At 51.3% G+C, this 26,159-nt stretch overlaps 1 protein-coding gene across 6 annotated transcripts in view; it reads left to right on the top strand.

The window, feature by feature from the left end:
• Positions 1 to 24,450, top strand: part of TLE3 (TLE family member 3, transcriptional corepressor) — a 40,807-nt gene extending 16,357 nt beyond the window's left edge. For 2 of the 6 annotated variants that reach the window (XM_081337446.1, XM_081337450.1), the window contains 15 exons: positions 1,214 to 1,288; positions 12,448 to 12,652; positions 13,060 to 13,076; positions 14,691 to 14,813; positions 15,092 to 15,142; positions 15,407 to 15,556; positions 16,329 to 16,464; positions 16,896 to 17,089; positions 18,577 to 18,641; positions 18,993 to 19,242; positions 20,038 to 20,285; positions 21,905 to 22,052; positions 22,598 to 22,748; positions 23,135 to 23,211; positions 23,476 to 24,450. In XM_081337446.1, coding sequence (XP_081193572.1) covers positions 1,214 to 1,288; positions 12,448 to 12,652; positions 13,060 to 13,076; positions 14,691 to 14,813; positions 15,092 to 15,142; positions 15,407 to 15,556; positions 16,329 to 16,464; positions 16,896 to 17,089; positions 18,577 to 18,641; positions 18,993 to 19,242; positions 20,038 to 20,285; positions 21,905 to 22,052; positions 22,598 to 22,748; positions 23,135 to 23,211; positions 23,476 to 23,583 — 1,998 coding nt within the window. In that variant the 3' untranslated portion in view covers positions 23,584 to 24,450. The remainder of the gene's footprint in view (positions 1 to 1,213; positions 1,289 to 12,447; positions 12,653 to 13,059; positions 13,077 to 14,690; positions 14,814 to 15,091; positions 15,143 to 15,406; positions 15,557 to 16,328; positions 16,465 to 16,895; positions 17,090 to 18,576; positions 18,642 to 18,992; positions 19,243 to 20,037; positions 20,286 to 21,904; positions 22,053 to 22,597; positions 22,749 to 23,134; positions 23,212 to 23,475) is intronic. The other 4 variants (XM_081337451.1, XM_081337447.1, XM_081337449.1 and 1 more) reach the window with 4 other exon arrangements.
• The last annotated feature ends 1,709 nt before the right edge of the window (positions 24,451 to 26,159 follow it).

Raw genomic sequence — 26,159 nt, 5'->3', positions numbered from 1 at the left:
CACTTGGGCACCCCCAAGGAACATGACAGGAGCAGGCCTGTGGCAGGAATGCCAGGGGCACAGTTTTGTTGTCACCTGGAGGCAAGCGTCTGTCCTCTCCCTTCCGTACCTGAGTACTTTGGAACAATTGCCCATCTTCCAAGGCCGGTTGCTTGCAAAACTGCCTGAGTCTGTCACAGTCCTCGTGGTTTATTTCCTGTGCCAGGCCAGATGGCAGCCTGGTTTCAATACGCCCCTTAATAGCCTGATTCTCCTGAATGAGGTGCAGGTGGGGCAAAGATCCAGAGAGCCCATCTGCCAGCTTCTTACCTGCTGGTAACCACTTCCTTTCGTGTGGCATTGGTTGCCTCCCTGCTCCCTCCACCTCCTTCCTGTTTGGGGACACTTCTTTGCTGAGGCATGTTGGCTGGTGATATTTCCCAAAGTTGGCTCTTTTAAAGACTCACCCACCAGACGTGATTGGCTTGAGCCAGTTATGGGCCATAATGCACAAGTTACCTTTTCTCTTGCCAAGTCTAGCTCATTTTTTCCATTCTCTAAGCTAGTAGCTGAGCTGCACTATGTCAATGCCATTTTATTAATAATGACCAGGCAAGGACAGCCAGGAAGTGTGGCTTGACAATCTGGGGAGCCTTCTCTTAGGCATCCCCACCAAATTGCAAGAGCCCCGGGCTTCTCCTGGGGCCAGTGAATTGGCCGACTTCTGGATCGCAGGTCTGCCCTCGGAGGGCTTCTGTCAGAATCCGTTTATATCACATTCATAAATGTATGTTTAAAACATCCCCCCCTATGGATTCTGCCATCTCCTGAGGAAGGAGGAGCATATGTGGATTCAGCCTGCCTTAGGTTATTTCAAAGACCAAGGGAACCTTTTGAACTGGGGGGAACAAAAGGGAGGGTTAGAGAAGAAGGTATCTGGATTGTGTTTTCTTTTAATTCTGGAGAGGAAGAAGTCAATAACCATAAAGATTCGAAGTTCCTTTTTTCCCCACGAAAGGGATGACACGAAGTAGAAGGATGGGGGCTGGCCAAACGGGGTTGAGGGAAGGGGGGTTGAACCGGGTACCCTTTATAAAATTTAAATTTGTAAAACAATACTAAGTCCTGTCTTGTATTCCCACAACCAAGCATGTCCTAGTAAAGATTCCTTTTGGACCAGAACTGACTCCAAGCTGTCCTGACAGCTTCCATCTTTCTGCCTGTCTCTCCACAGCACCAGCAGCAAGTGGCTCAGGCAGTTGAGCGGGCCAAGCAGGTGACCATGACGGAGCTGAATGCCATCATTGGGGTAGGTGGAGTTGTGATTGCTTCTCACTGAGGGCACTTGCTGTGCTTCTGTGGCGTGCCATGGGCTGAGGCAGGAGGGCAGCCTGCCAGAAAGAGGCTGGCAGCTTCTCTCCTCCCTCTGGGGCTAACATGGCCAGATTATGGGTTGCCTACCTTTATAGGACTCCTAGAAAGGGCACATGGGGGAAAGAAGGGGACAGAGGCTTCTTTGGACAGCAATGGTGATGTGCCAGTCAAAATGTGGGCATGGGGGATTGTGCCACAGCAGGAAGCACCAGCTTTGGGTTACCAGTTCTCTGATGTTGCACAGGCAAGGGAGATGCTGTTTGTGGCCTTTGTTCCCTGACTGTCCAATAGAACATCCCGAAAATCTGTCCTCCCATGTTCAAGCATCGCATTCATATATGCATTCAACCTAACATTAAGTTCACAAGATTTGCTTGGAGGCCTCAGGTTCCTACGGTTTCCCATTCATCCCCCTGAGGTGATTGTTCTCTTTCTCTAATTAAAAATGGCCTTGAAACCGTCAGCCCTCCTGCTTTTATTGGGCTTGGCCTGTCTCTGTTTTCCTGCCCTAGCGAAGTGAGCTTCTCTCAGCTGACTCGGGTGGGTGAGTCAAAGCGAGGCCGCTGCCTTTGTCGGGCCTGGCAAGCCAGTCCTGCTGGAGAAGGGCGAACAGACCATCATTCTTAGTGCCACTTGTGTTAGCTTGAATCTTGGCCTCAGTGCTGGAAAGTTCTGCCTTGGGGTTCCTGTTTGAAGGTCCTGGGTGGGGGCTAGGAGTCAACAACGTCCCCACAGGACTGAAGCGATGTTCCTTCCCGTGGGCCTTACAAGGGGACCCCACCTTCTCCCAACAGAGGGCCCCACTTGCTTTGTGGAGTAGCCAGGAGCTCATAGAAAAGTTGGGGAAATCATAATAGTGCCTTTTTTCATATTTTGCTCCAGTCTGATTCATTGCACACACCCTGCACACTCATAGACTTACAGCCAGAAATTGGTCCTTACCACAGATAAGTTCTCTCTTTGAGTAAATTCCTCCTCATAGACTTGGTTGCGCAGAAGGTTTGGATGCCCCATTGAAGAAGAGTTTGGAATTGCTGTGGGACATTCTGGTTTTCCAATGGCTTTGGGAGGTGGGACTTGGCGTCTGTTTAACACGTGGGTCAATGCTTTGCCATGTGTGCAAATGGAAGAGTCATCACAACCAGCTTTAGCCCTACCTGGCTCTGTTCTCTGGCTCTGTGCTTGGCTCACTGCATTGGACTCCAGCTAATTCGGGTTGATGGGAGAAGCTGTTTCAGAGGGCTATTTTGTGCACACGTGCATGTGTGAATGCTGCCCTTTTTTCCTCCCACTTTCCCCCCCCCAAGCAAACTTGTTATTCTTCTGCCATTGAGACTGTGCTGGGGCCAGCTTTTTCCACCACAGGTGGTTGGGAGGAAAGAGTGTTGTTGTGGTGGCCTCTGAGACGGAAGAAGCATGGGTACCCCTAGAGTACCTCTGCCCTCCTGAATCATGGCTTGCTCTGGACGGCTTGGCTTGGGGCTGCCGGGCATTATGGGGCCAGTGCAAGGGACTTTCCCTACCTGCCTCCCCTGAAAGTCAGAGGAATCTGACCGAGGCTCTTAGGCTGCTGTTTTCAGGGTTGTAAAAATGGGCTTGGAAACGATTGGAAAGAACACTTGGCATAATAAGCCTAGAAGACATCTATGGGGAAGCCGCTCATGTTGGACAAAACCCGGAAAAGTGTGCGGTCTGCATAATACAGACTCAGGCTTTCGATTCAGTTCTGGGGAGGCAGAAAAAGAAAATGGGTCTTTTGCCCTCTGCCGGATGTGCTCCTAATATCTCAAAGTCAAAGTCTCAAGCAACTATTGGAGGGAACTACTTCCTGGAGGAGTCGTGCTGCCCTTCCTGCCATTTATTTATTTATTTGTTAAATCTTATCTCCTTGTGTGGTGATGCAGGCAGTCATCCAACAGGGGAGCTTTCCCAAAGCAGATTTAATGTGTCTGGTGACCTCGTTTTGTCCCACAGTGTTTGGGATTTTCCTCAGCTCGGATGGGAGGAAGCCAACTTGGCTGCTTTTGTTTTTGACTTGTCCTGAGATATTAGGAGCACATCCGGCAGAGGGCAAAAGACCCATTTTCTTTTTCTGCCTCCCCAGGACTGAATCCAAAGCCTGAGTCTGTATTATGCAGACCGCACACTTTTCTGGTTTTTGTCCAACACGAGCGGCTTCCCCGTAGATGTTTTCTGGGCTTATTATGCCAAGTGTTCTTTCCAATCGTTTCCAAGCCCATTTTTACAACCCTGAAAACAGCAGCCTGGTGGGATGGGGTGGGGCGATTGATCTCAAGCAGAAATTCTCAGGATAGCATTTCTCCCCTTGCTCTGAGAGGAGGGCCGCCATTTGGGGTTCCTGAGGATCCGAACTAGAACGAGAGCCCCCCTTTCCCCGCACATCTCTGCTCTTATGCAGAAATATCTCGGGGACCCTCCGGTGGGCTCCCCTCTCCAGGAGCTTCAGTCAGAGGTTCACCTGGACCGTCTTCAGGTCAGGGGCTGACTTGGCCTGGGGCGCTCTGCTTTGGAAGCCTCTGCAGGGGCTCCCTGAATGCTGCCTGCGTGGAAGGACAACCTGGGGGAGGCATCCCCTCCCGTCTGGTCTTGCAGGGAGAAGAAACCCCACAACTCTGGTCTCCAGGACAAAACCAAAAAGGCTTCTGGCACATCAGATGCTAGTTGAGTCACCACTTTGTCTTTAAGATGCCACGAGATGTTGACATTTTCCCTTCCTTTGAAAACTTTCCCAATACAAATAAGCTAGAAAGCTTGACATGCAGATGGAGATACAGCCCCTCCCAGAATGTTTCCTTCCCAGTTAGTGGGGGGGTGTCTCTTGGCCCAGGCATCCTGTTGAACCTGCCTCCCCTAGTTAGCGCTAACCTCCTGGCACGCAAGGGGCCCAAAGCCGGAAGGAAGCAGCACAAAATGGGGGGGGAGGGGCCGCCTCAGCCCAGCTTCTATCCATGACCTGTGACAGGACTTCCCCCTCCCTCCCCTGCCCACTTTGCTTCGGGCCTTTGAAAGTGAGCCCTGGTTCACTTGGTAGCTCTGGAAATGATTAGAAGGCTTGAGTAAATGTAATGCAAGTGATGAACCATTAAATCAGCCAACAAAGCCATGAAGCAGGATGTGCATAATCCAATTAAAACTGCCCAACATCCCAAGATACGTTCTTTTGCTAGGCTTCCTTGCACATTCCTGCCGCCTCTTTGCCGCATGCAGTGTGTCTTTGGAGCGAACAATAGGTGTGTGCGATTGCGAGTTTTCCCTCCAGTGGGAACTGGCTCCTAGACCAAAGTAGATATAGAGATTTTTTTTTGTGGGGGGGATTGGCACTAATAGGGACGCGGTGGCTCATTGGGTTAGGATGCTGAGCTTGTCGATCAGAAGGTCGGCAGTTTGGCGGGTCGAATCCTGAGTGCCGCGTAACAGAGTGAGCACCTGTTACTCGTCCCAGCTTCTGCCAACCTAGCAGTTCGAAAGCACGTAAAAATGCAAGTAAAAAATAGGGACCACTACGGTGGGAAGGTAACAGCGTTCCGTGCGCCTTTGGCGTCTAGTCATGCCGGCCACATGACTACGGAGACGTCCTCTGACAAGCGCTGGTTCTTCGGCTTTGAAACGGAGATGAGCACCGGCCCCTAGAGTTGGAAACGACTAGCACGCATGTGCGGGGGAACCTTTACCTACCTTTTTTGGCACTAATATAACAAGGAACGCAACATGGTGGCAGCTGGCCAGGGCTGGGCATTGTGTTTGATGAATGAGAGTGGTGCAGAGTCCTGCCAGGGGGAACTGGAGGAGCTGGAGGGCTTTTAGTTGGATGCCGGAGCAGACCTGTCCTCCATTCCTTCAGAGGACTAGAACACTTGAATGTCCTGCAAGGAGGAGGGAGGCTTTGGTAGCGGTCGGGGAAAGGGGCCTCCATGGGTCATGGAACCAGCTGCTTCAAGAGACGCAGCCCTCCTCGCTTTGCAGAACAAGCCTGGACTGACAGGTTAACTTGGTCTGGAGCCAGGAGCCTCTATATCCTATACTGCAAATCCTCCTGCTTTGCTTTTGGGAACAACCTTACCTGGGTAGGTTTTGGAGGTGGGAATGGGCACCTTTGTCCGTGTGGTTTTGTCTTGCTACTGGTAACTGAACAAACAAGAATAGTGAGAAATAAGTTCTGATGTCCCCACTCCCGGTTCTTTTGTCAGCAGGAGGCTACTGCGAAAAGAGATTATGTTAACCCTAATGCCACCCAGGGAACTGAAGCAAGTCAGACTAGTGTTTTAGGCTTTAAGAGAGGTGCCTTCAGCAAGCTAAAAGAGAAAGAGAGACTAGGAAGGATTCCATGAATAGTAATCCTAAAAGGAAAAAAACAATTCAAGATGTTTGGAAAACCCTGAAAAATGAGATAATGAAGGTCCAAACAAAAAACAATACCTCAGAATTTTTTTTAAAAAAAGACATCAGACAAGACCAGCATGGTTGCACAAAGAGCTTTCTGACAAGTTGAGGGACCAAAAAAAATAAAAAATAAATGGAAAGTGGCACACCTAACTAAAGCAGAATACCAACAAACATTCTGATCGTGCAAGGAGGGAATCAGGAAAGCTAAGGCCTAGGATGATTTAAGACTAGCAACTAATGCTAAAAATAATAATAAAAAGGTTTCTTTCTTGACAAGAAAGTCAAGGAAATGATAGGTCCGTTAATGGGAACAGATGGCAAGAAGGTGAGAGACAGCAGGACTGCTTAATTCCTTCTGTGCATATGTTTTTATGCAAAAGAAAGAAAAGGCCCAATCTATCCAAACCAGCACTGAAGGAGACAGAACCCACATCAAGATAAGTGAGGAATTAGCAGCAGAAGACCTAAAGTAACCACCCTAAATGAGTACAAGTCACCTGGGCCAGATGGGTTTTCGTTCCAGGGTTTTGGCAGATGCAATTCGAGAGGCACTGAGTGTAATCTTTCAAAACTCTTGTAGCACAGGGGAACTGCCAGAGGACTAGAAAAGAGGTGATTTAGATTTAGATTTATTGAGATTTTTATACCGCCCTTCTCCCAAAGGGACTCAGGGCGGTTCACAGGGCATAAATATAAACAACAGTACAAACATTAAAAAATAATTAAATTAATGCCCAAGTTAAAACCAGAATAATAAAACAAACCTATAAAAAACCCAAGTACCCCCATCAGGCCAGACCCGCTAGTTCAAATAAATGGGTCTTCAACCCGCGACGGAAGGATCGGAGGTCTGATGCCATCCGGAGCTCAACCGGCAGTTGGTTCCATAACGCCGGAGCACCCACAGAGAAGGCCCTCCCCCTGGGGGCCACCAGTCGACATTCCCTGACAGGAGGCACCCTGAGGAGGCCCTCTCTGTGGGCGCGCACAGGGCGGAGGGCAGTCGACGCCGGCAGCAGGTGGTCCTCGAGGTATCGCGGACCCATGCCATGTAGGGACTTAAAGATCATAACCAAAACCTTGAACCTTACCCGGAAGACAACTGGTAACCAATGCAGCTCACGGAGCAAAGGTGTAACATGGGAGTACCGGGAAACTCCCAAGACAACTCTCGCGGCCGCATTCTGTACCAGTTGGAGCCTCCGAGTAGTCTTCAAGGGAAGTCCCATGTAGAGAGCGTTACAGTAGTCTAGGCGAGAGGTCACGAGCGCATGAGTGACCGTACACAAGGCCTCCCGGTCCAGATAGGGCCGCAACTGGCGCACCAGGCGAACCTGGGCAAAAGCCCCCCTAGTCACGGCCACTATGTGATCCTCCAAAGTGAGTCGTGAATCTAGGAGGACTCCCAAGTTGCGAGCCCTATCCACAGGGGGTAAAAGCTCACCCCCCATAGAAAGAGGTGGAACATCCCAGGTGTCTCGGGAAGCCGGAATGTACAGCCACTCAGTCTTGTCAGGGTTGAGTTGAAGTCTGTTCCTCCCCATCCAGACCCGAACCGCCTCCAGGCAACGGGACATCACAGCGAGGGCATCACTGGGGTGGTTTGGGGTCGAAATAAAAAGTTGGGTATCATCAGCATATTGATGATACCCAACTCCAAAACCACGAATGATCTCACCCAGCGGTTTCATATAGATGTTGAACAGGAGAGGCGAGAGGACCGACCCCTGAGGAACTCCACAAGCGAGAGTCCTAGGGGTCGACCTCTGCCCCCCTGCCAACACCGACTGCGAGCGTCCCAGGAGATAGGAGGAGAACCACTGAAAAACCGTGCCTCCCACTCCCAATCCCCTGAGACGCTGCAGCAGGATACCATGGTCGATGGTATCGAAAGCCGCCGAGAGGTCTAATAGGACTAGGACAGAGGAATACCCCCTATCCCGAGCCCTCCAGAGATCATTCACCAGAGCGACCAATGCCGTCTCCGTGCTGTGCCCGGGCCTGAAACCCGATTGGTAAGGGTCCAGATAATCCGCTTCATCCAGGACCAGAGGGAGCTGATGCGCCACCACACTCTCAACAACCTTCGCAAGAAAGCGAAGGTTGGAGACTGGACGAAAGTTGTTCAATACAGCTGGGTCCAAGGCAGGCTTCTTGAGGAGAGGTCTCACCACCGCCTCCTTCAAGATGGTGGGGAAACAACCCTCACTCAAAGAAGCAGATATAACCGCCTGGAGCCAGCCTCGTGTCCTCTCCCTAGCTGCATAAACCAGCCAAGAAGGGCACGGGTCCAATAAACATGTGGTGGAACTCAGCTTCCCCATAATCCTGTCCACTTCATCAGGGGTCACAGAATCAAACTCCTCCCAGATAACATTGACAAGACCGCCCGTGTCCTGATCGTCAGACTCTGCCCAGCTGGAGTCCAAACCGGTCCGAATCCGAGCGATTTTATCCGACAGATGTTGACCAAACTCCTCGGCACGACCCTGCAAGGGATCCTCCCTCACCTCCTGATTAAGAAGGGAGCGAGTCACCCTAAACAAGGCGGCCGGGCGATTATCTGCGGACGCGATGAGGGTGGAGAAGTAATTACACCTCGCCTCCCTCATCGCAGCGAGATAAGACCTAATGTAGGTTCTTAACCGCAATCGGTCGGGTTCAGATCGGCTGGACCTCCAGCAGCTCTCTAGGCCCCGTTTCCGACGCTTCATCTCCCGGAGCTCCGCGGAGAACCATGGAGCTCGCTGGGATCTGCGCCGGGTCAGGGGCCGCAAGGGTACAACCCGGTCGAGTGCCTCAGTGGCTGCCCTTTCCCAGGCTTCCACTAAGGCATCCGCCGAGCTGTGAGCAATGGAGGCAGGTGGAGACCCCAGCGCCGCTTGGAATCTCTCAGGATCCATTAGGCGTCTGGGGCGGTACCATCTAGTTGGCTCCGTACCTCCACGGCGGGGGGTGGCAAAATGGAAGACCAGCCGCAGGAGGTGATGATCGGTCCATGACAGGGGCATAATAAATGGAAAGCCCCCACCAAGATCATCCAACCACCGTCCAGATAAGAAAATCAGGTCAAGGGTGTGGCCTCCCTCATGAGTTGGCTCAGAAATTACCTGCGTCAGGTCCATGGCCGTCATGGAAGCCATGAACTCCCGAGCAAGCTCAGATGAACCACCCAGGGATGGTAGGTTGACGTCTCCCAAAACTATAAGTTTGGGGAACTCAACCACCAACCCTGAGAGGACATCGAGCAGCTCGGGCAGGGCTGCCGCTACGCGACTAGGCGAAATGTACACGAGCAGCAAGCCCAACTGCGCTCCAGAGCCAAATCTCATGAAGAGAGACTCACACCCGACTATCTGAGGAACGGTGGTCTCCTGCGGACATAAGGTCTCCCTAACGATCACCGCCACACCCCCACCCCTACCCTGAGCTCGAGGCTGGTGTAGCACCCGGAAGCCTGGTGGGCAAAGATCAACCAAAGGGACCCCACCCTCTGGGCCCAACCAAGTCTCCGTGATGCAAGCCAGGTCCGCATGCTCACCCTCAACTAAATCCCTAATAAGGGGAGCCTTGTTGACCACGGACCTGGCATTCAGGTACACCAGCCGGAGCTCAGGAGGCTGCACATCATCGCTCCCTGAACCTCGGGAAAGAAGCAGAGGGTCGGAGCGCCCCACCGCTTGCAAATAGCGGAGACGGCGCTCCCGGTAACGATATGGCCCCCTGTCTATCCGCCTGCTGCCATTCCCCGTCGTGGGAATTGGTAATCCCACGACCCGCTCATGAGCCCCGGAGACAACGACCCCTCGTTCTCCCCCCGCGCGGTCAGACCCAAGTCTGGCCTGAACTATGGTTGATTGGCCGCCCCCCAAAGCCAGACAACCCCTATCTCCCACCCCCCTCCCCAACCCCGTAAAAAATTTTGACAAAAACAAAATCAGGGGCCTCTTATTACATTTATGTTGACGGCCCCTACCCCTGCCCAGCCATCTCTCAGAGACCCAAAACTCGGGCCCTTCATCGAGGTTAGAATTTAAAGAGGCGGGTCGCACCCAGGCGAGGGGGGCACCCCTGAGGGCGAGCAAGTCCGTGCTAGTATATTGTCGCATGTTAGTCCAGCAAGTCCAGAATAGGTAGTCCTGGAGATGATCAAGTCCATAGGAGGGTCGAAGGCCGGAAAAGAAAATATCTGGATCCACACCCAGCTGCACTGCCACTTAGCTGGGTGCCCCAGTAAACAGGTCACCCCCGCCCTCTCACGGCAAGTTGCAACTCTGTACCTGGGGATGGTCAAAGATATACTCTGGGTAGGCATGCCCCATAGAGCTCCCACCTCTATGGGGTTGCAGATGTAAAAGTCAGCCACTCTCCCACCATGGCTGATACCCAGGACCGACCAAATCCAAAGGGGAGAGGGGGAGGCAGACAAAATTATATATTCAGGCAAAAGAGTAGACGGGCCAAAATGGGCGAAATGGTCTAAAAGCGTCACCGCCGTTAAAACGGTCCAAAGGTGGTATAAAGACCGCCTGTTGCTCCATTGAAGCGGTCCAAAGACGCCGTTGCCAACACAAGCGGTCCGAGGCAGCACAGGAAACATCATCGCCACTAGGATAACTCTCAGTCGCCCTCTCCGCCGCCAAAACGGCCCGAGGACGATAGCGTCACTGAAAGCAGTCTGATGCAGTCTGGGGTAAGTTGGAAGCACCACCGCCGGCGAGAGGGGCCGAGAGCCCGAGAAACATCGCAGCCAGTCACTGGCCTCCACAAGCGGCCCAAATAGGCCAGAAAACACTGATGCCGCCGAGGTGGCCCAAAAACAGGTCAAGTGTTGCCACTCAGGCCAGGAGGCCCCAGGAATGCCACCGCTTAGTGCTGGTCGCAGAGAACGGCTAGAGCCCACTGCTGCCGTCGTCGTCGTCGCCGGATGCAGGCCATCTCTGCCGTCGAATGCGGCCCCAGGAGACGCCGCTACCAGCGGCAACGCCAACGCCCACGCCATCGCCGCCGCCAAGTCGGACCCACAGGCGTCTCTCTCGGCAACCAGAGGCAGCCCGAAGATGTTAAGGGCGGCCCGAAACGGCCCGGGGAAGCAAGAAACGCCGCCACCGAGCGCAGCCCGAGAAACTGCCGCCGCCAGCGCCGAGGCCGCCGCCCACGCCGCCGCCGCCATCACTGCCACCCCAAACGAACCCACAAGCGTCCTCCTCGTCCTCCTCGCCGACCAGGAACAGCCTGAGAACAGCAAGCAGCCCAACCGGTCCGGCACAGCAGGGAACAATAGGGAACGCCGGAGGCGGCCACGAACAGCTGAGAGGCGGTCCGGAGAAGGCGGCCCCGAACAGCTGAGGGCGGCCCGAAAAAGGCAAGCGGCAAGCGGCAAACGGCAGAAGGCAGAAGGCAAACAAAGGCAAACAGATGAAAGAGCTCGCAGATTACCAACTGTTCTCTGCCCGTTTTCGTCAGCCACTAGCTACCTCGTCCCCCCATTCCACATCCCAGGCAGCCCGAAGGCTCCTGAGGGGCTCCAAAGGGACGCCTCATAGCTGGGACTCACGGAGCTCACGGAGCTCGAACAAGCACGTCCGCCATCTTGAAGCAGGAAAAAAGGGAACCAGGGCAGGTGATGTGGTTCCAGTCTATAAAAAGAGGGGAAAATGGATCCAGGAGCTTAGAAGCCAATCATCTTGACGTCAATAGCTGGGAAAGATAATTCCAATTGTGGTTGTAAATTGAGGACTGCCTGTATTATGCTATAGGACAGGGGTAGGCAACCTTGGCTCTTTTATGGCTCATGGACTTCAACTTGGTGCTCCTTGGTGGAACAGTGGGCTGATGCCTCCTTAAGTAACACCAGCTGCCTGCAATTAGTGCAGGTTCGCGTCCCACCAGGCTCAAGGTTGACTCAGCCTTCCATCCTTCCAAGGTAGGTAAAATGAGGACCCAGATTGTTGGGGGCAATAAGCTGACTTTGTAATAATGCCGCTTGGGGTGTATGTGAAAGCCCTAACAAGCAGGCATATACATAGAATGAAGGCTACTGCTAAGCTTGTAAGCCGCCCTGAGTCTTCGGAGAAGGGCGGGATATAAATGGAATTAAAAAAAACAAAAACTCCCAGAATTCCTGACTCAGCTGACTCAGGAATTCTGGAAGTTGAAGTCCATGAGCCATAAAAGCCGAGGTTGCCTACCCCTGATATAGGATGACATTTGGCCTTCAGGTGCTTGGCAAACAGACATACCTGGCTGAAGATTTCTCTCCAGCCTTTTACTCAGGCTGTAATCTCTGGCTCTTCTCAACAGTCTGTCTTTTTCCCAAACCCTCTTCAATGCTGTCTTAGGTAGAAATCTATATTTTCTGTTGAAGTAAGGAATATTTTACTAATGCTGAAACAAACTCCTACACTGAAATTGAATGAACACCCCGAAACTTCAAATCTGATGGTTTGCATGTTTTCTAAGACCTTTTCCTGAAGCTTCAGGAAGTGGTTTAATCCTGAACTTAGTGGTCGCTCTCCTAAAGCGCTCTTGATTCATTTGAACTCTGCTGTAGCTCTTTCTTCAGTGGTTTTACAGAAGGGTGTTCTGGAAGGGGGTGTGTGAACCTTTTCTCCCCCCCTCCTTCCCTCTGGGCAAGTGGAGGGGGGGTCTGTGCAGTGTTTGGACTTCTCACTGTTGGCTTTTTCACAGCAGCAACAGCTTCAGGCTCAGCACCTCTCCCACGCCACTCACGGGTCTCAGGTACAGCTGCCGCCTCACCCATCAGGCCTGCCGCCCCCAGGAATCCCCCCTGTCACAGGGAGCAGTTCGGGGCTCTTGGCCCTTGGGACCCTTGGCAGCCAAGCACACTTGGCTGTGAAAGACGAGAAGCATCAGCACGATCTGGACCATCGAGGTGAGGACATGCAAGCTGGCTTCTTCCTTGACCCTTCGGCCTGCCGGCCTCTCGCCTTTGTGTCTCTGGAAGCTCTTGAGCACTTGGGGAGGGGGGGCTAAGTATCAGCCAGTTCCCCCCTCCCCAGAGTACTTCCCAGACTCGTGGAATTCTAGCCACCAGTAGCGTGAATGTTGCACTGGCTTCTCCTACATCTCCCAGGTGTGTGCAAAGCTGTTGTGTTGCTGCCTGCTTTCCTCTTGGTGTTCCTCTCCATTATTTTATCTGGGCCCTGGTTGCTTCTTCAGAACAAAAGCCAAACCAGAGAGGCCCACTTTGGAAGACTGATGTTCTCTCCTTCTTTCTCTCCTGCCCCCTTTCTTTTTTTCCCCTCTCCATTGCTGTGACTTGGGCTGCGTTCTGGAAAGACCGGGACTCCAGTGCGGTAAGTCTCCCTTTTGTTTTGCCACCTCCATTTTGTGACCTTATTGGTTGTCTTGTCTTCTGAAACTGGCTGCCTGCCACCACCACCACCCCCATCTAGCTAAAATCCAAATTTCTGGCTATTGAAATGGTGTTGATTCCTGGGGAGAGCGTGCCGTTCTCTCCTCCCTGTTCATTCGATTGATTAGGACAGGGGTAGGCAACCGTGGCTCTTTTATGACTCATGGACTTCAACTCCCAGAATTCCTGAACCAGCATGGCTCAGCTTGGAAACCTCTCCCTTTCCCCTCAGCGTGGCTGGCTCAGGAATTCTGGGAGTTGAAGTCCATCAGTCATAAAAGAGCCACGGTTGCCTACCCCTGGATTAGGAGATTCTTCCTGGGTGCTGAAATTTTGGGCACAAGCAGCAGCAGGATCCTTAATTAAGAATGTTCCCCATTGTTTCCTCTTTTTCCTTGGACCCTGTTTTCTCCGATTTCCCACCATTTTGGCTGGATCAAGGGAAAGCACGTTGGGGCTGTTGCGTGGTTTCTGTGTGAAATTGATTGGCTGTCTTTTGTTCAAGTGCTCGCGGTGGTGCGCAGAGCATTATATCTTGTGAGGTGGCTCGGACTGAAACCGAATGGCTGGCCTGACCACAATCCCCTAGCAAGTTTCTGGGGCTGAGCAGGTAGAGTGGAACCCACTGTGCCAGTCTCCCCTGTGCCAGTCCTCTGTTCTTTCATAGAATGGAAGGTGAAGCCACCCGGAGTCTCTTCTGCCTGGATTGAGAAAGGACGCTTCTTTTTTTAAAAAAAGCTTAATTGTTCTTCGTGTTGAAGATTAGTGTCCATGAGGCCTCTCCCCAAGCAAAGCACCCCTGAGGCAGAAAAGGGACATCTTCCTCAGCAAGGAAAAGGCTTGGCGGTTCCAAGCACTGCATAAAATTCAAAGACCCCTTTCTTGGGGGCTGGGAAGCCCCCCACTTTGCCTCGTTCCCTGTGTTTGGTCAGCAGAATCTCTTGAAGGATCCATTCTCAGGCTTTGTGCTGGTTCCTACCTCAGAATTTAAATCCTGGCAATCACCCCATTCTTGCCATGGCCAAGAGACTCTGCCCAAAAATGGTTTTGACTTGGCCCAACGCTTAGCAGGAGACCCGCTGGCCTGTGCAGAACCGGACATTTCTCCCAATTCTACCCTTGCGGTGTCAGCTCAGCGCTCTTTCCACCAGGCTATAGGTAAAAACATGAGAGCCACAGCGATATTTTCAAAACGTAGTGAACTATTTCTAGTTCTACTTAGAAAGTTTGATTTCTGTATATATGTGTGTTGATGTGTGCGTGCGTGCATACGTACATTTTAGTCCCATTATTTGGCTCTGAAAGTTTGCTTACAAAAGCACCACCGGTAAGATCTGTGGTGCCCCAAGCATTTCACAGGACGGAGATCCTTTTGCAATTTTCTAAAAGACTTCCAGGAGAGACTGTCACCGGGTGGGGGAGGCAACACCCTGTTGCTCTCCCTCTCTCTCTCCTGGCACTGATTTCAGTATTCCTGATAGGAAAACATTTTTGGATCTGGGATCCGCTTAATCACTGGCATTTGCATGCATACCCTTCTCTCCTGCTTGCTCAGAACACCTCCATCTCCCCATCGGAGAGCCTGCGAGCCAGCGAGAAGCACAGGAGCTCCTCAGACTACGCTGGCATCGAGCCCAAGAAGCGGAAGGCGGAGGAGAAAGACAGCTTGAGCCGCTACGTGAGTCTTCGGCTCCGGTTGCTTTTTTGAGTCACTGTCAGCCAGTTGGCGGCAGCCACCAGTCCCTCTTGCCAAGGAAGGCTCAGAATTTAGTCGAGGCCCCAGCAGGAAAGAAACTTACCCGGTTTCCCGTTTGGAAGTGGTGGTGCTAAAGAGGAATGGCCACGGCGGGGGGGGGGGGCAGAGGGGCACGTGGAAGGTGCAGCCAGAGGAGCTGCCCCGTGGGCTGGGCTGGAGTTTTGCTTCCTTTTACAGCCCCCAATGCTTTCCTGTTTCAGGATAGTGATGGTGACAAGAGTGATGACCTGGTGGTTGATGTCTCCAATGAGGTAGGCCTGGCTGTGGCCCTCTCTTCCCCTGGCACTGCATCCCATTCCCCAGAAGAGCAGAGGGTGGGCATTGCCAGGGAACCAGGGCAGGGCATCCACCATATGGAGACTGGCTATCTAGTTTCTTCCCTTGCGATTTCTCTTGCACTGTCGCTGCAGAACTAGGCAGGTTAGCTGGCTCTGGATCTGTACTTGAAACCTCTCCGGTTACGGGAAGGGGCCCTGGAGTGCTGCTTGTGGTGAGCGCTTTGTTTTTGTTGCCAGGATCTGGCAACGCCCCGGGCGAGCCCTGCCCACTCGTCTCCGGAGAATGGGCTGGATAAAGCCCGTGGACTGAAGAAGGATGCCCCAAACAGCCCTGCCTCCATCGCCTCCTCCAGCAGCACCCCTCCTTCTTCCAAGATTAAAGACCATGTAAGTGACGGCATAAACAGCCAAGTCCTTTGCAGGGGAGTCCATCTTCCAAGTGTGGTGGTGGTCTCCGTCTCCTGGAACACTGGCCAGCTCCTCTGCACGGGAGGTGGTTCCTGAGGCTTGACCTCCAAGGGTCCGGGGGGGGGGCTGCTCTTTCCCAACAAACCTTGGGCCCCTGAAGCTTACCTGATGCCAAGCCAGTCGCATCTTGCTACTCCAGGTTTTCCCCCCAGGGATTGGAGAAGGAAGGTCAGACAAAGGGGCAGCCCCAGAAATTCCAAGGGGAAAGGTTAACTCTGCTTGGGGCTAACTCTGATCTGCTCAGTTTGGTGATTATTTATTTATTTATTAAAATTTTATGCTGCCCATCTCCCCTCCAAGGTGATCAGGTGACCTAGGCAGGTGAAAGAGCCGCAATGAACCAACTCAAGACGAAGATCACCTCCTCTATACCTACTGCCTAATGATCATACTATAAAGTTACGTTCATTAGACACTAGAATGGGAAGCTCCCAACTCCTTTGAAGTAATTTTGGGGAAATTAAACCCCATATCCAATCTTCATTCATAGTTTGATCAGAGAATGCAGAGAAATTTCTCACTGGTGAATCTCTTTACCATTTTTGCATCCTGTTTAAAGAAACTGAATTTTAGAATTGATTCTGAGATTGAAAGGCAACCCTTTATCCTGTACCTAGTTAAAAACAAAACAAAAAATGTTTGAATACAACAGGAATAGTCAGACCTTCCCCCAAATCTTGTTTTGGATCAGAATGATAAATCCTCTACCCCTGGTTTAAAGTCCAGCACTCCCACGCCAAGGAGCGACCTACCAACGCCTGGGACAAGCAGCGCTCCGGGCCTCCGACCAGTGCCGGGCAAGCTCCCTGGTGGAATGGACCCCCTGGGTAGGTTGTGGTTTGCCTTAATCCACTTGGGGTCTGCTTGCCCCAAAAGGCTGAGGGGGAGGTTTGGATTTTGAGGGCGGTTCATGGCATCACGGAATGGCAGACGAGAAGGGAAGTTGGGCTCAGCTAGTAGGTCCAGTAAGAGAACCGGCTACCTCAGCCCCTCCCAGTCTCTCTTTAAAAGCCCCCAGTACTCCCATCAGCTCCTGTCGCACCTGGTCTGCAGCTGAACAGCTCTTGCTGCTCGGAATTTTTTCTTCCACCCCAGCCAGAACTGGCTTCCCTGCAATTTAGACCCGCAGTTCCTTGTTCTCTCTTCAGGCACTTTCGGACAAATCATAGTAGCAGTCTTGTTTTGTTTTGGTCAGTTTGATTGCAGAATCTTGCATTTTGTGTGTTTGATTGTTCGCTTATTCTTTGACTTCTTCTAGCATCTGCCTTAAGGACTCCCATCTCCCTCACCGGCTCTTACGCTGCCCCCTTCGCCATGATGGGGCATCACGAGATGAATGGCTCCCTTGCCAGCCCTGGGGCCTATGCAGGGTTGCACAACATCCCCCCTCAAATGACAGCTGCCGCCGCCGCCGTTGCCTATGGCCGGTCACCAATGGTGAGCTTTGGAGCTGTACGTAGACCTTTGAGCTCCTTTCTGCATGGTGCGGGGGGGGCAGGGGGACAGAGATGGGGAACCTTGCGGTCATCCTTGCAGGAAAAGAGCACACTCATTTCTTTTCGATATTTTTTTAAATTTATTAAAATACAAATTTCAAAAAAGGGAAAAAACAAAAACGAAGCAAAACTCAACAGGACAAAAAAAATAAATGTACATAAAAAACACAGTTTATCAACTTCTGCAGCCCCATTTACACAACCCATTTGACCTGACCTCTATCTACTATCTATATTTCTATCTATCTATACGTGTGGGGGGGGGGCGGTATCTCTAGAGGCAAGGAAGGAAACTCACTTTGAGCGGTGTGGAAAACTGTCCACATGAAGGAGCTGGTTTTGCCTCCCCAGGTCCTTTATAGGCTGCTTTGCAGATTCCTTTTAGTCACTTGGCAGGAGTCTCCAGAGCTTCCAGACATCTCACCCAGCTTTGCAAGTCCTAAAGGAGGGCCAGCCTGGGACTTCTCCATCTCCTGGGAAGTGGGCTGAGGGCTCCAGGCCAGAGCCAGAGCAGTTCAAGGAGGGGGTCTCTCTCGCCAGGCCCCAATCAGGGTATCTTGGGTCTGAGCTTCTGCCTCACCTTGAGGGGAAACCTAATTTTAGGGCCAAGGTTCTGGCTGAAGGCTTTCTTTGTGGATGTCCAGATGTTCTGCAATTACAACAACATCATGCATAAAACAACCTAACGGGAATTGGCATCTGCAATGCATTTTCTTAGGAGCCTTTGAGCTGGAGGACCTGCATTCCCAATCTCTTTGTTGGGATAGTTCCATGTCCTCCTGCCTCTCTGGCCTCTGATCGCTTGTGGCCAAGAGTTGAGGAGAAGACCTTTGTCTCCCTAGGACAGGGGTAGGCAACCTCGGCTCTTTTATGACTCATGGACTTCAATTCCCAGAATTCCTGAGTCAGTTGAAGTCCATGAGTCATAAAAGAGCCGACGTTGCCTACCCCTGTCCTAAGATCAGAAATTGGGGCTGACTCTTAAATCCTTTCTTGGAGGTGAGATTAGGACTTCTATCCTTTTATTGCAGAGTTCCCCAATCATCTTTCCGGGATGATTTTGTGGGAGGGTGAGGCACATGTGCCACATGAGCACCCACAAGACTTGCGCAAGTGGGGTCGCAAGCACCTGCAACGAGACTTGCACAAGTGGGACTGTGAGTACTCGCAACAAGGCTCGTGTGAGTGGGGCCACAAGCACCTGCAATAGCACGAGTGGGACCACAAGCGCCCGCAACAATGCTCATGCGAGTGGGGCTGCAACTGCTTGCAATGCTCACAGTGTCCCTTGCGCAAATGGGGCAGTGTGCATGCAGATGTGCGCACACTGACCAGCCACTCACACGGCCTGGTGGCAATTAGGTTACGGTCTGGTAGTGGGCTGTGGCCCACAGGTTGGGGGCTCCTGTTTTATTAAATGCCTGTTAAAAATCTCATTTATAGGTTGGATTTGACCCCCATCCACCAATGAGGACTCCTGTCCTGCCCTCCATTCCTGGCGGCAAACCGTAAGTTGCTTTAAGCCTTTGTCCCCAAGTTCAAACTTGTTTAGTCTTGAATCCTGTTCTGTAGAAAGACAGCTACTTAATAAGGATGGGGGTGGGGTGTTATTTGGCTTCCAAAATGTGGCAGGCGCCACAAAGATAGCTTGCAGGTGAGAACGATCTGTAGGCCTTTCCCAACAAGAGCCAGCGGAGTCTGAGGATGGAGCATGAGGCAGCCCTCGGTGTGTAGGGAGATTGTAGGATTGAGGTTAATCCAGTTGCTGAAAAGTCTTCGCCTGAGCAGGGCTTAGCTCTGGGTAACAAGAGCTGCCTTGGCCCTTGTCTCCTCTTTCCCCCCCCCCGTCCTCTCCCCAGAGCTTACTCGTTCCACGTGAGCACAGATGGGCAAATGCAGCCAGTTCCATTTCCTCACGATGCCCTTGCTGGCCCTGGCATCCCCCGCCACGCCCGTCAGATCAATACCCTGAGCCATGGCGAAGTGGTGTGTGCCGTGACTATCAGCAACCCAACCAGGCACGTGTACACAGGGGGAAAGGGCTGTGTGAAGATCTGGGATATCAGCCAGCCGGGCACCAAGAGCCCCATCTCCCAGCTAGATTGCTTGGTAAGTGGCGGGGCTGGCAGTTGTCTGAACCTTGGTTAGAACTTGCACCAAGGTCTGTGGGGTGAGGTCAGGGTGCAAATAATCACCTACTGAGCTGTCCAGCAGGCTGTTTGTGGGGCTGCCCACCTCCAATTACTTCTGCTTGTCCTGTGAGATCCAGCAGAGGAGTCACGCTTGGCTCCCTTCTTTTAACTGTGACATCTTACAGGACAGGAAGGATGGCACGTACCCCCCTCACTTTGCTGGCCTTCCTGAAGGTAAACACACAGCGATTCCTTTGAGCCCTGGGCCAGGCTGGGGTGAGCCCACCTTGCTGTGACGATTCCAAGCTTTGGGGACGACTCCATACACAGTGTTGATTGGTTTCTTATTATTTTTATTGTAGTGGTTGTTGGCTGCCCAGGGATGAGTGTGGCTGAGCGGTCGTAAGGAAAAAGGTTCTTCACTAACTGTGCCTATAGCAGCAGGATGGGCAAGGTGGCCTTTTGGGGTGGGGGTGGGAGCATCAGATTCTGAAGGCCAGAAAAGATGCAACTGGAGAGGAGATCACTAATTAGGGCAAGCCAATGTCATTGCTTTTTTAGGGAAAAGAGATGGCTGTGGCGTTTTGTTTTGTTTTTTAAATCAAGCTAAATTTGGCACCGTAAGCCTTGCAGGTGTTTAATACTTACTTTCCTTTTTCCACGAAGAGTTATCCCAATATAATTGAAACAGGTGGATCTTCAGGCCTTTCTGAAGGGCTGACGCCATAACTTTTATTGCTGTATGGTTCACTGCAGATGTTTCCCTCTCCAGAACAGGGATAACTACATCCGTTCCTGCAAACTCCTTCCAGATGGGCGCACACTTATTGTAGGGGGAGAGGCCAGCACCCTCACCATTTGGGACCTGGCTTCCCCCACCCCCAGAATCAAGGCAGAACTGACCTCCTCTGCCCCTGCCTGCTATGCCTTGGCCATCAGCCCAGATGCCAAAGTGTGCTTCTCGTGCTGCAGTGATGGAAACATTGCCGTCTGGGATCTCCACAACCAGACATTGGTTAGGTGAGCTTCCCCAGATCTGAGCGATTGTTGGTATGAGGGGCTTGCAGGTTGTTCTTTTGTTTAGGAGAAGACTTCCCCCTGTCTGGCAAAACAAAATTATGTCCATTCGGAAATAAAGTTGTTATTGTTGTTGTTAGTTGCGAAGTCGTGTCCGACCCATTGCGACCCCATGGACAGCGTTCCTCCAGGCCTTCCTGTCCTCTACCATCTTCTGGAGTCCATTTAGTCTCACGCCTCCTGCTTCAGTGACTCCATCCAGCCACCTCATTCCCTGTCGTCCCCTTCTTCTCTTGCCCTCAACTTTTCCCAGCATTAGGCTCTTCTCCAGTGAAGCCTTCCTTCTCATTAGGTGGCCAAAGTATTTGAGTTTTAGCTTTAGGATCTGGCCTTCTAAAGAGCAGTCAGGGTTGGAAATAAAGTTGTTATTGTTGTTGTTAGTTGCGAAGTCGTGTCCGACCCCTCACGACCCCATGGACAATGTTCCTCCAGGCCTTCCTGTCCTCTACCATCTTCTGGAGTCCATTTAGGCTCACGCCTACTGCTTCAGTGACTCCATCCAGCCACCTCATTCTCCGTCGTCCCCTTCTTCTCTTGCCCTCAACCTTTCCCAGCATTAGGCTCTTCTCCAATGAGTCCTTCCTTCTCATTAGGTGGCCAAAGTATTTGAGCTTCAACTTCAGGATCTGGCCTTCTAAAGGGCAGTCAGGGTTGGAAATAATGTAGGAGAAGCCAAATGGGGTGGAGCAAGAAGAGCTGCTTATTCAAGCCCTTCCTTGCTTGATAGCATTCATCCTGACCAAGAGCACCAAGCCCTCATCCCCAGGACTCGTTAGCTACGTCACTGGGCTCTCCAGTCTTCCAGCCAGATACCTGAGAATTCCTTCAGGATGTCAGCCAAGTGTTTCTCATCCTCGCAAGGGAAGCAGTTTGGGTTCATGAATCCCCAGTTTCTGCTTGAGGAGAAAGTGGTCAAGAAAACCTTTGCCCAGGTCCATGTGATGTGCCAGGGGTGTCTTCATCTGGGCCAGGGTTCCTTTCTCATAGCCACCCATGTAGGGAGGCTTGCCCTGTGCCCTCCTTGGGCTGCAACCGGCCCAGAAGGCAGCCTTAGGGATGGCTACCAGCAGTCAAGGTATCAGAGTTGTGCTAGTTACCAGTGAGCATCCGAGTACGGTTGAAGCATATGTTCAGCTGTGGGGCGGTCTGCTTCTCCGAGGACTGCCTTTCCCCCCTTGTGTCCACCCAGGGTCCCATCCTTAAAACAGGGTCCGCTAAGGAGCCCCAGGAGTGCACCGTCACAGGGGTGTCACTTCCCATCTGGAACAATATCCCTGCGGGAGTTTGTGTTGCCCGACTTTCTTGGAGTGAAAGTCTCTCCTTTCCCCAGGCCATGGACACCCTTTCAGCAGGAACTTCGTATGATCGGGCTTCGTTACTTCTTTTATTAGTTTTAGCGCCCACCATCTTATGTGTGGGTAAGTTATTGGGGGTTTTATTGTAAACTGGTCAGACTGAATTGAGTCGAGTGGCTCTGTAAATTTCACAAGTAACAGTAAATAAGAGAAGCTTCAGACAGGGGGCCGTGAAACTCTCTTTCCTCGTCTTGGTTCCCTTCGCAGGCAGTTCCAGGGTCACACGGATGGCGCCAGCTGCATCGACATCTCCCATGATGGCACCAAACTCTGGACGGGGGGCTTGGACAACACTGTGCGCTCTTGGGACCTTCGGGAAGGCAGGCAGCTACAGCAACATGACTTCACCTCCCAGGTGAGTTTTGGGCCTGATTCCTTGCAGGGAGGAAGAACTAATAATAATAAACCTTTATTGTCAAAGTACAACATGTACTAACAGGACCAACCAAGAACCGAAGATTACGAACAACTGGTGCCCTCCCTCTTCCCAGTTCTCTGGGTCCACGTGGCTTCTGAAGTGTCAGTGCATGAGTCCCGCAGGGGCACCATGTTGGTGGAGGTGGATCCTAGGACCAAAAGGAGCCCGGGGGAGGCAGGGGGTTATTTGTGGCCCATTGCAGCTACCAAACTTCCTCCTGGAATCCCAGCCTTAACGGGATTTGAAATTCATGAAACCCAACAAGGGGCTTTTGCTTTCATGGCAAAGCCAATCTGAAAGAAGAAATTACCTGATGCTGAAAAAGAGGGAGGGGTGTCCTGGGGACATTTTCTTCTGCAGGACAGGCGGTGGGGCCTTTCTCCTCCTTGCTTTGGGAGCAGTTGAGTCCAGCCTCAGGCCCTGTGGGAGTTGGACCAAGCCGAGAGGCACCTCCGAGCAGCTGCTCCTTGTCTTCTTTCTAGATCTTCTCGCTTGGCTATTGCCCAACAGGCGAGTGGCTTGCGGTGGGGCTGGAGAGCAGCAATGTGGAAGTGCTGCATCACACCAAACCTGACAAATACCAGCTCCACCTCCACGAAAGCTGTGTCCTATCCCTCAAGTTTGCCTATTGCGGTGAGTGCCTCTTGGGGTGAGGGTGCAATTCAACAGCAGGGACTGAATCTGGCAGGTTGGTGGTTCCCAGTGGGTAGGAAAAGGCTGCTGGAGGCCTGGGAAGTCTCCTCCCACAGGCTGGAGGAACCAGACATTTCCTGAAGCTGCAACTAAGCGTCTGCAGCCGGCTTTCTACTCCTGCAGCATTCAGGGGAGGCAGGTGGCCATTTTGAGAAAAGGTGAGAACAGGAGTAGGAAGGTCCCTATCCAGTGCAGGGAAGAGGCTGGGTCACCTGTAGCACCAGCTTCCTGGAAGGGAATTAAGAAAGTCCTTTGGATTAATTGCTATCCTCATTCCAGCCTTGTTTTTCTTGTTGGGAAAGCTAATGCCCGGTTTGTGTCTGTAGGAAAGTGGTTTGTGAGCACCGGTAAGGACAACCTCCTCAATGCCTGGAGGACTCCATATGGAGCCAGCATCTTCCAGGTGAGAACCTTCCCTGCATTGGGGAAAGGGGGAGGGCGGATGGGGGGAGCAGGCGTGGCTCCTCTGAGTCTTGAGCAGCCTGCAGCTTGCACCGTGTTCCGTCAAAGAGAGCCCACCTGCAGGTTTGTTCTCCATTTCCTTGCTGCCTGTACGTCGTTGCAGAGGGATGCGCACGCAAGCACAAGGAAGACACTTGCTGATATTGCTATGTGATCCTGTGAAAACTAAAAGGGATTGTTTCTTCTTTTTATCCTCCCCATCAAGTCAAAAGAATCTTCTTCCGTTTTAAGCTGTGATATTTCAGCAGACGACAAATACATTGTCACAGGTTCAGGTGACAAGAAGGCCACGGTTTACGAAGTAATCTACTGAGTAGCTGTGACTTGACTAATGACTCTGGGAGAAGAACACAAAAGGAGAGCAGCTGAAGGTTCCTCTGATGCCCTCTGGAGGGTTTTATGATCTGGGTGGATCTTCTGTGACGACCTTGGAATAATTCTGGAAGGAACTTTGAAGCTCAGTCCAGCTGGTCAGTGGCAATGCATTGTCCGTGCTGGTTTGTGTTTTTCTCTTGGTTCTCTGATCAGAAGGCAGCTAACATCCTGGATTTGCATTCAGGAGGAGCCCGCAGGTCTTAGTTTCCCATCAGACTTTCAGGAACTGTAGATAACAGAGGAGTTTCGTGCTGAGGCTTCCTTGGTCTGCTAATCAGTCGTCCTCTTTGTTTTCTACTGCTGCTGCTGCTGCTTCCTTGGTCTGCTCTCACTCTGTACTGCTTCAGTTTTGCTTCCATTCTGGCGGTAGCCACCACCATTTTCCTCCCAACCCTGCCCTTCCCTTGAAAATATGCTTGGAGATACTCTTACCAGCCTTGTCAGCAGCCCGAGCAAAGGTGTCCTCCGTGAGATGGTTTTCTCTGTTCGATGTGTGAACCCGTTCTTCTGGCCTTAAGTCTTCTCTGGGCCTGGTTTGAGCCTCCAGTTGGATTCGTCTCTCCTGATTCTGATGCAGTGGAGAAGTCGCTGTTTTCGAAGCACTTATCAGTAGGGGCAACAGGATGCCTTGCCCCCCAAGTGGGCTCTTGCCCACCACAGCCTTCAGACCCAAACGCTGAGAGGATGGGTGCTCAAGAACGCCACAGTTAACTAATACGCTCAGGGAGCCCAAGAAAAAGATAATAGCAACTTGTGGTGGGTGTTTCTTTTTTTTACTCCAATGAAATTAAAGTAATAGATAATGCAGGTTGTTTTTTTTAAGTTTACTAACGAACATGGTTTCTGTATGGGACGGTGGACAACGGGATTTCTGTGGCTTTTGGCAATTAGTGTTTCAGCCTGTCGGCTTGAGCAAAAGTTGTATGTGGGGAAGGGAGCAGGGAGGGAGACCCACTTCTGGCATTTTTGTACTAAAGGAGTAAATAAAATTAAACATGGGAAATGACATGCTTGTGTAGCAGAAGATCTTGCCTTGTAATGTAGCATACGAAAAAGAATTTTTATACCACATTTTATGGATTGTTTTTTAACTGTTGATTTTGATCTGGTTTTTAAAAAGGTAACTATAGCTTAATGGTGAAAAAAACTACCTGTTTCTATTAAAGGCCATGTTGGTACACAAAGGAAGATGGACTGGACGGTTCTTTGTCTGCCCAATCGGGTTGAGTGTGTTTTTCCTTCCACTGAACAGAACCGGCAGGCTGTTTAAGATAGTTTTCAGGTGGCATCGGGTTGGGCCGTGGAGACGCCGTGTGCATTTCTGCAGGTGAACCAAGATGAACATAAACAGGAGCATTCACTCATGTCATTACGGGTCAGCTACCCCCCCCCCCAATGGAGGGGAGAATTGTTTCGAATCATGATTCTGCTTTGTGCTGGTCTACATTTTTATGTTAAACTTTGCAAATGAGCAGATTTCCAGTATCTTTAGGTGTGAAGGTAGTTAAGCACTTTGCAACCCAGGCTGCAATAGCTTCCCTAATGACCTGTTTTGTAGGAGAAATTCATCCTTAGCATCATACTTTTAAGATTATTCATAACCCAAACATATCCCGTTTTTGCCGTTGTTTGTAGACTATGTTGCCTTATTGTTAAAAGTGCTGAAGAATTGGAAATGGGGTTGCTTGGAGGAGGACTTTGCCCAGTCCGTGATTACATCATCTATTTAAGGTCTTTATGTTACATCAGGAGGAGGAGGAGGAGGACGCAGTAGGTTCACATTGTGTCTGATTCTCTGTGATTGCGTGGGCCAGTTCTCTCCACATTCCAAACTTGGGTGGCTTCTTTCATTTGTTTTATGCTTGGCTGGTTTCAGCTTTGATATTCTTTAGCCACTGGGTAGCTAGTCTCTTTTTACCACTGACCATTTTGAGTATAACTGCCTTTTTCAATTTATTGAATGACAATTAGTAAGTCAGTTTTTTTGTGATTTTGGCTTTGATACGGTGGTTTCTATTTGTGCTTGCTTATTTGTCACCTTTGCTGTCCAAGGAATCACAGGAGCCTTCTCCAACATCACAGCTTGAACAAGTCAATTTTCTTCCTATCCCGTTTTTTCATGGTGAACTTTCACAATTGTAGGCTGCTGTGGGAAATGCAATAGTGCGGAGGAATCTGCGTTTAAGTAGCCAGGCTGAGGTCCTCGCTTTTCCATACTCAATTCTTGTTCTTCAGTGCAGTTTCACCCTTTATTTCTGGACCGCATTGACTGCTTTGATCAATCTGCAATCCCAGGAATATGAATTCTGACATGCATTCAGTGTCTTCAGCCAGTTTGTTCTGACATTTCCATGGCTTGATCTCTTTGATGACAGGAGAAGAGGCCAAATTGTGAGCTGCTTTGGTTCCTGCTTGGAGCTGTATTGAAAGGGGAAAGGAGACAAGCCACACACACACACACACACACACTCACACACACTTCCTTGGGGGCAGGGACTGTGCTGTGTGAGGACA

Source organism: Vipera berus, assembly GCF_964194415.1.
Source record: "Vipera berus genome assembly, chromosome: 12".
Taxonomy (NCBI): domain Eukaryota; kingdom Metazoa; phylum Chordata; class Lepidosauria; order Squamata; family Viperidae; genus Vipera; species Vipera berus.
Note: the sequence above shows the minus strand (reverse complement) of the source record. Positions and strands in the feature narration are given on the sequence as shown.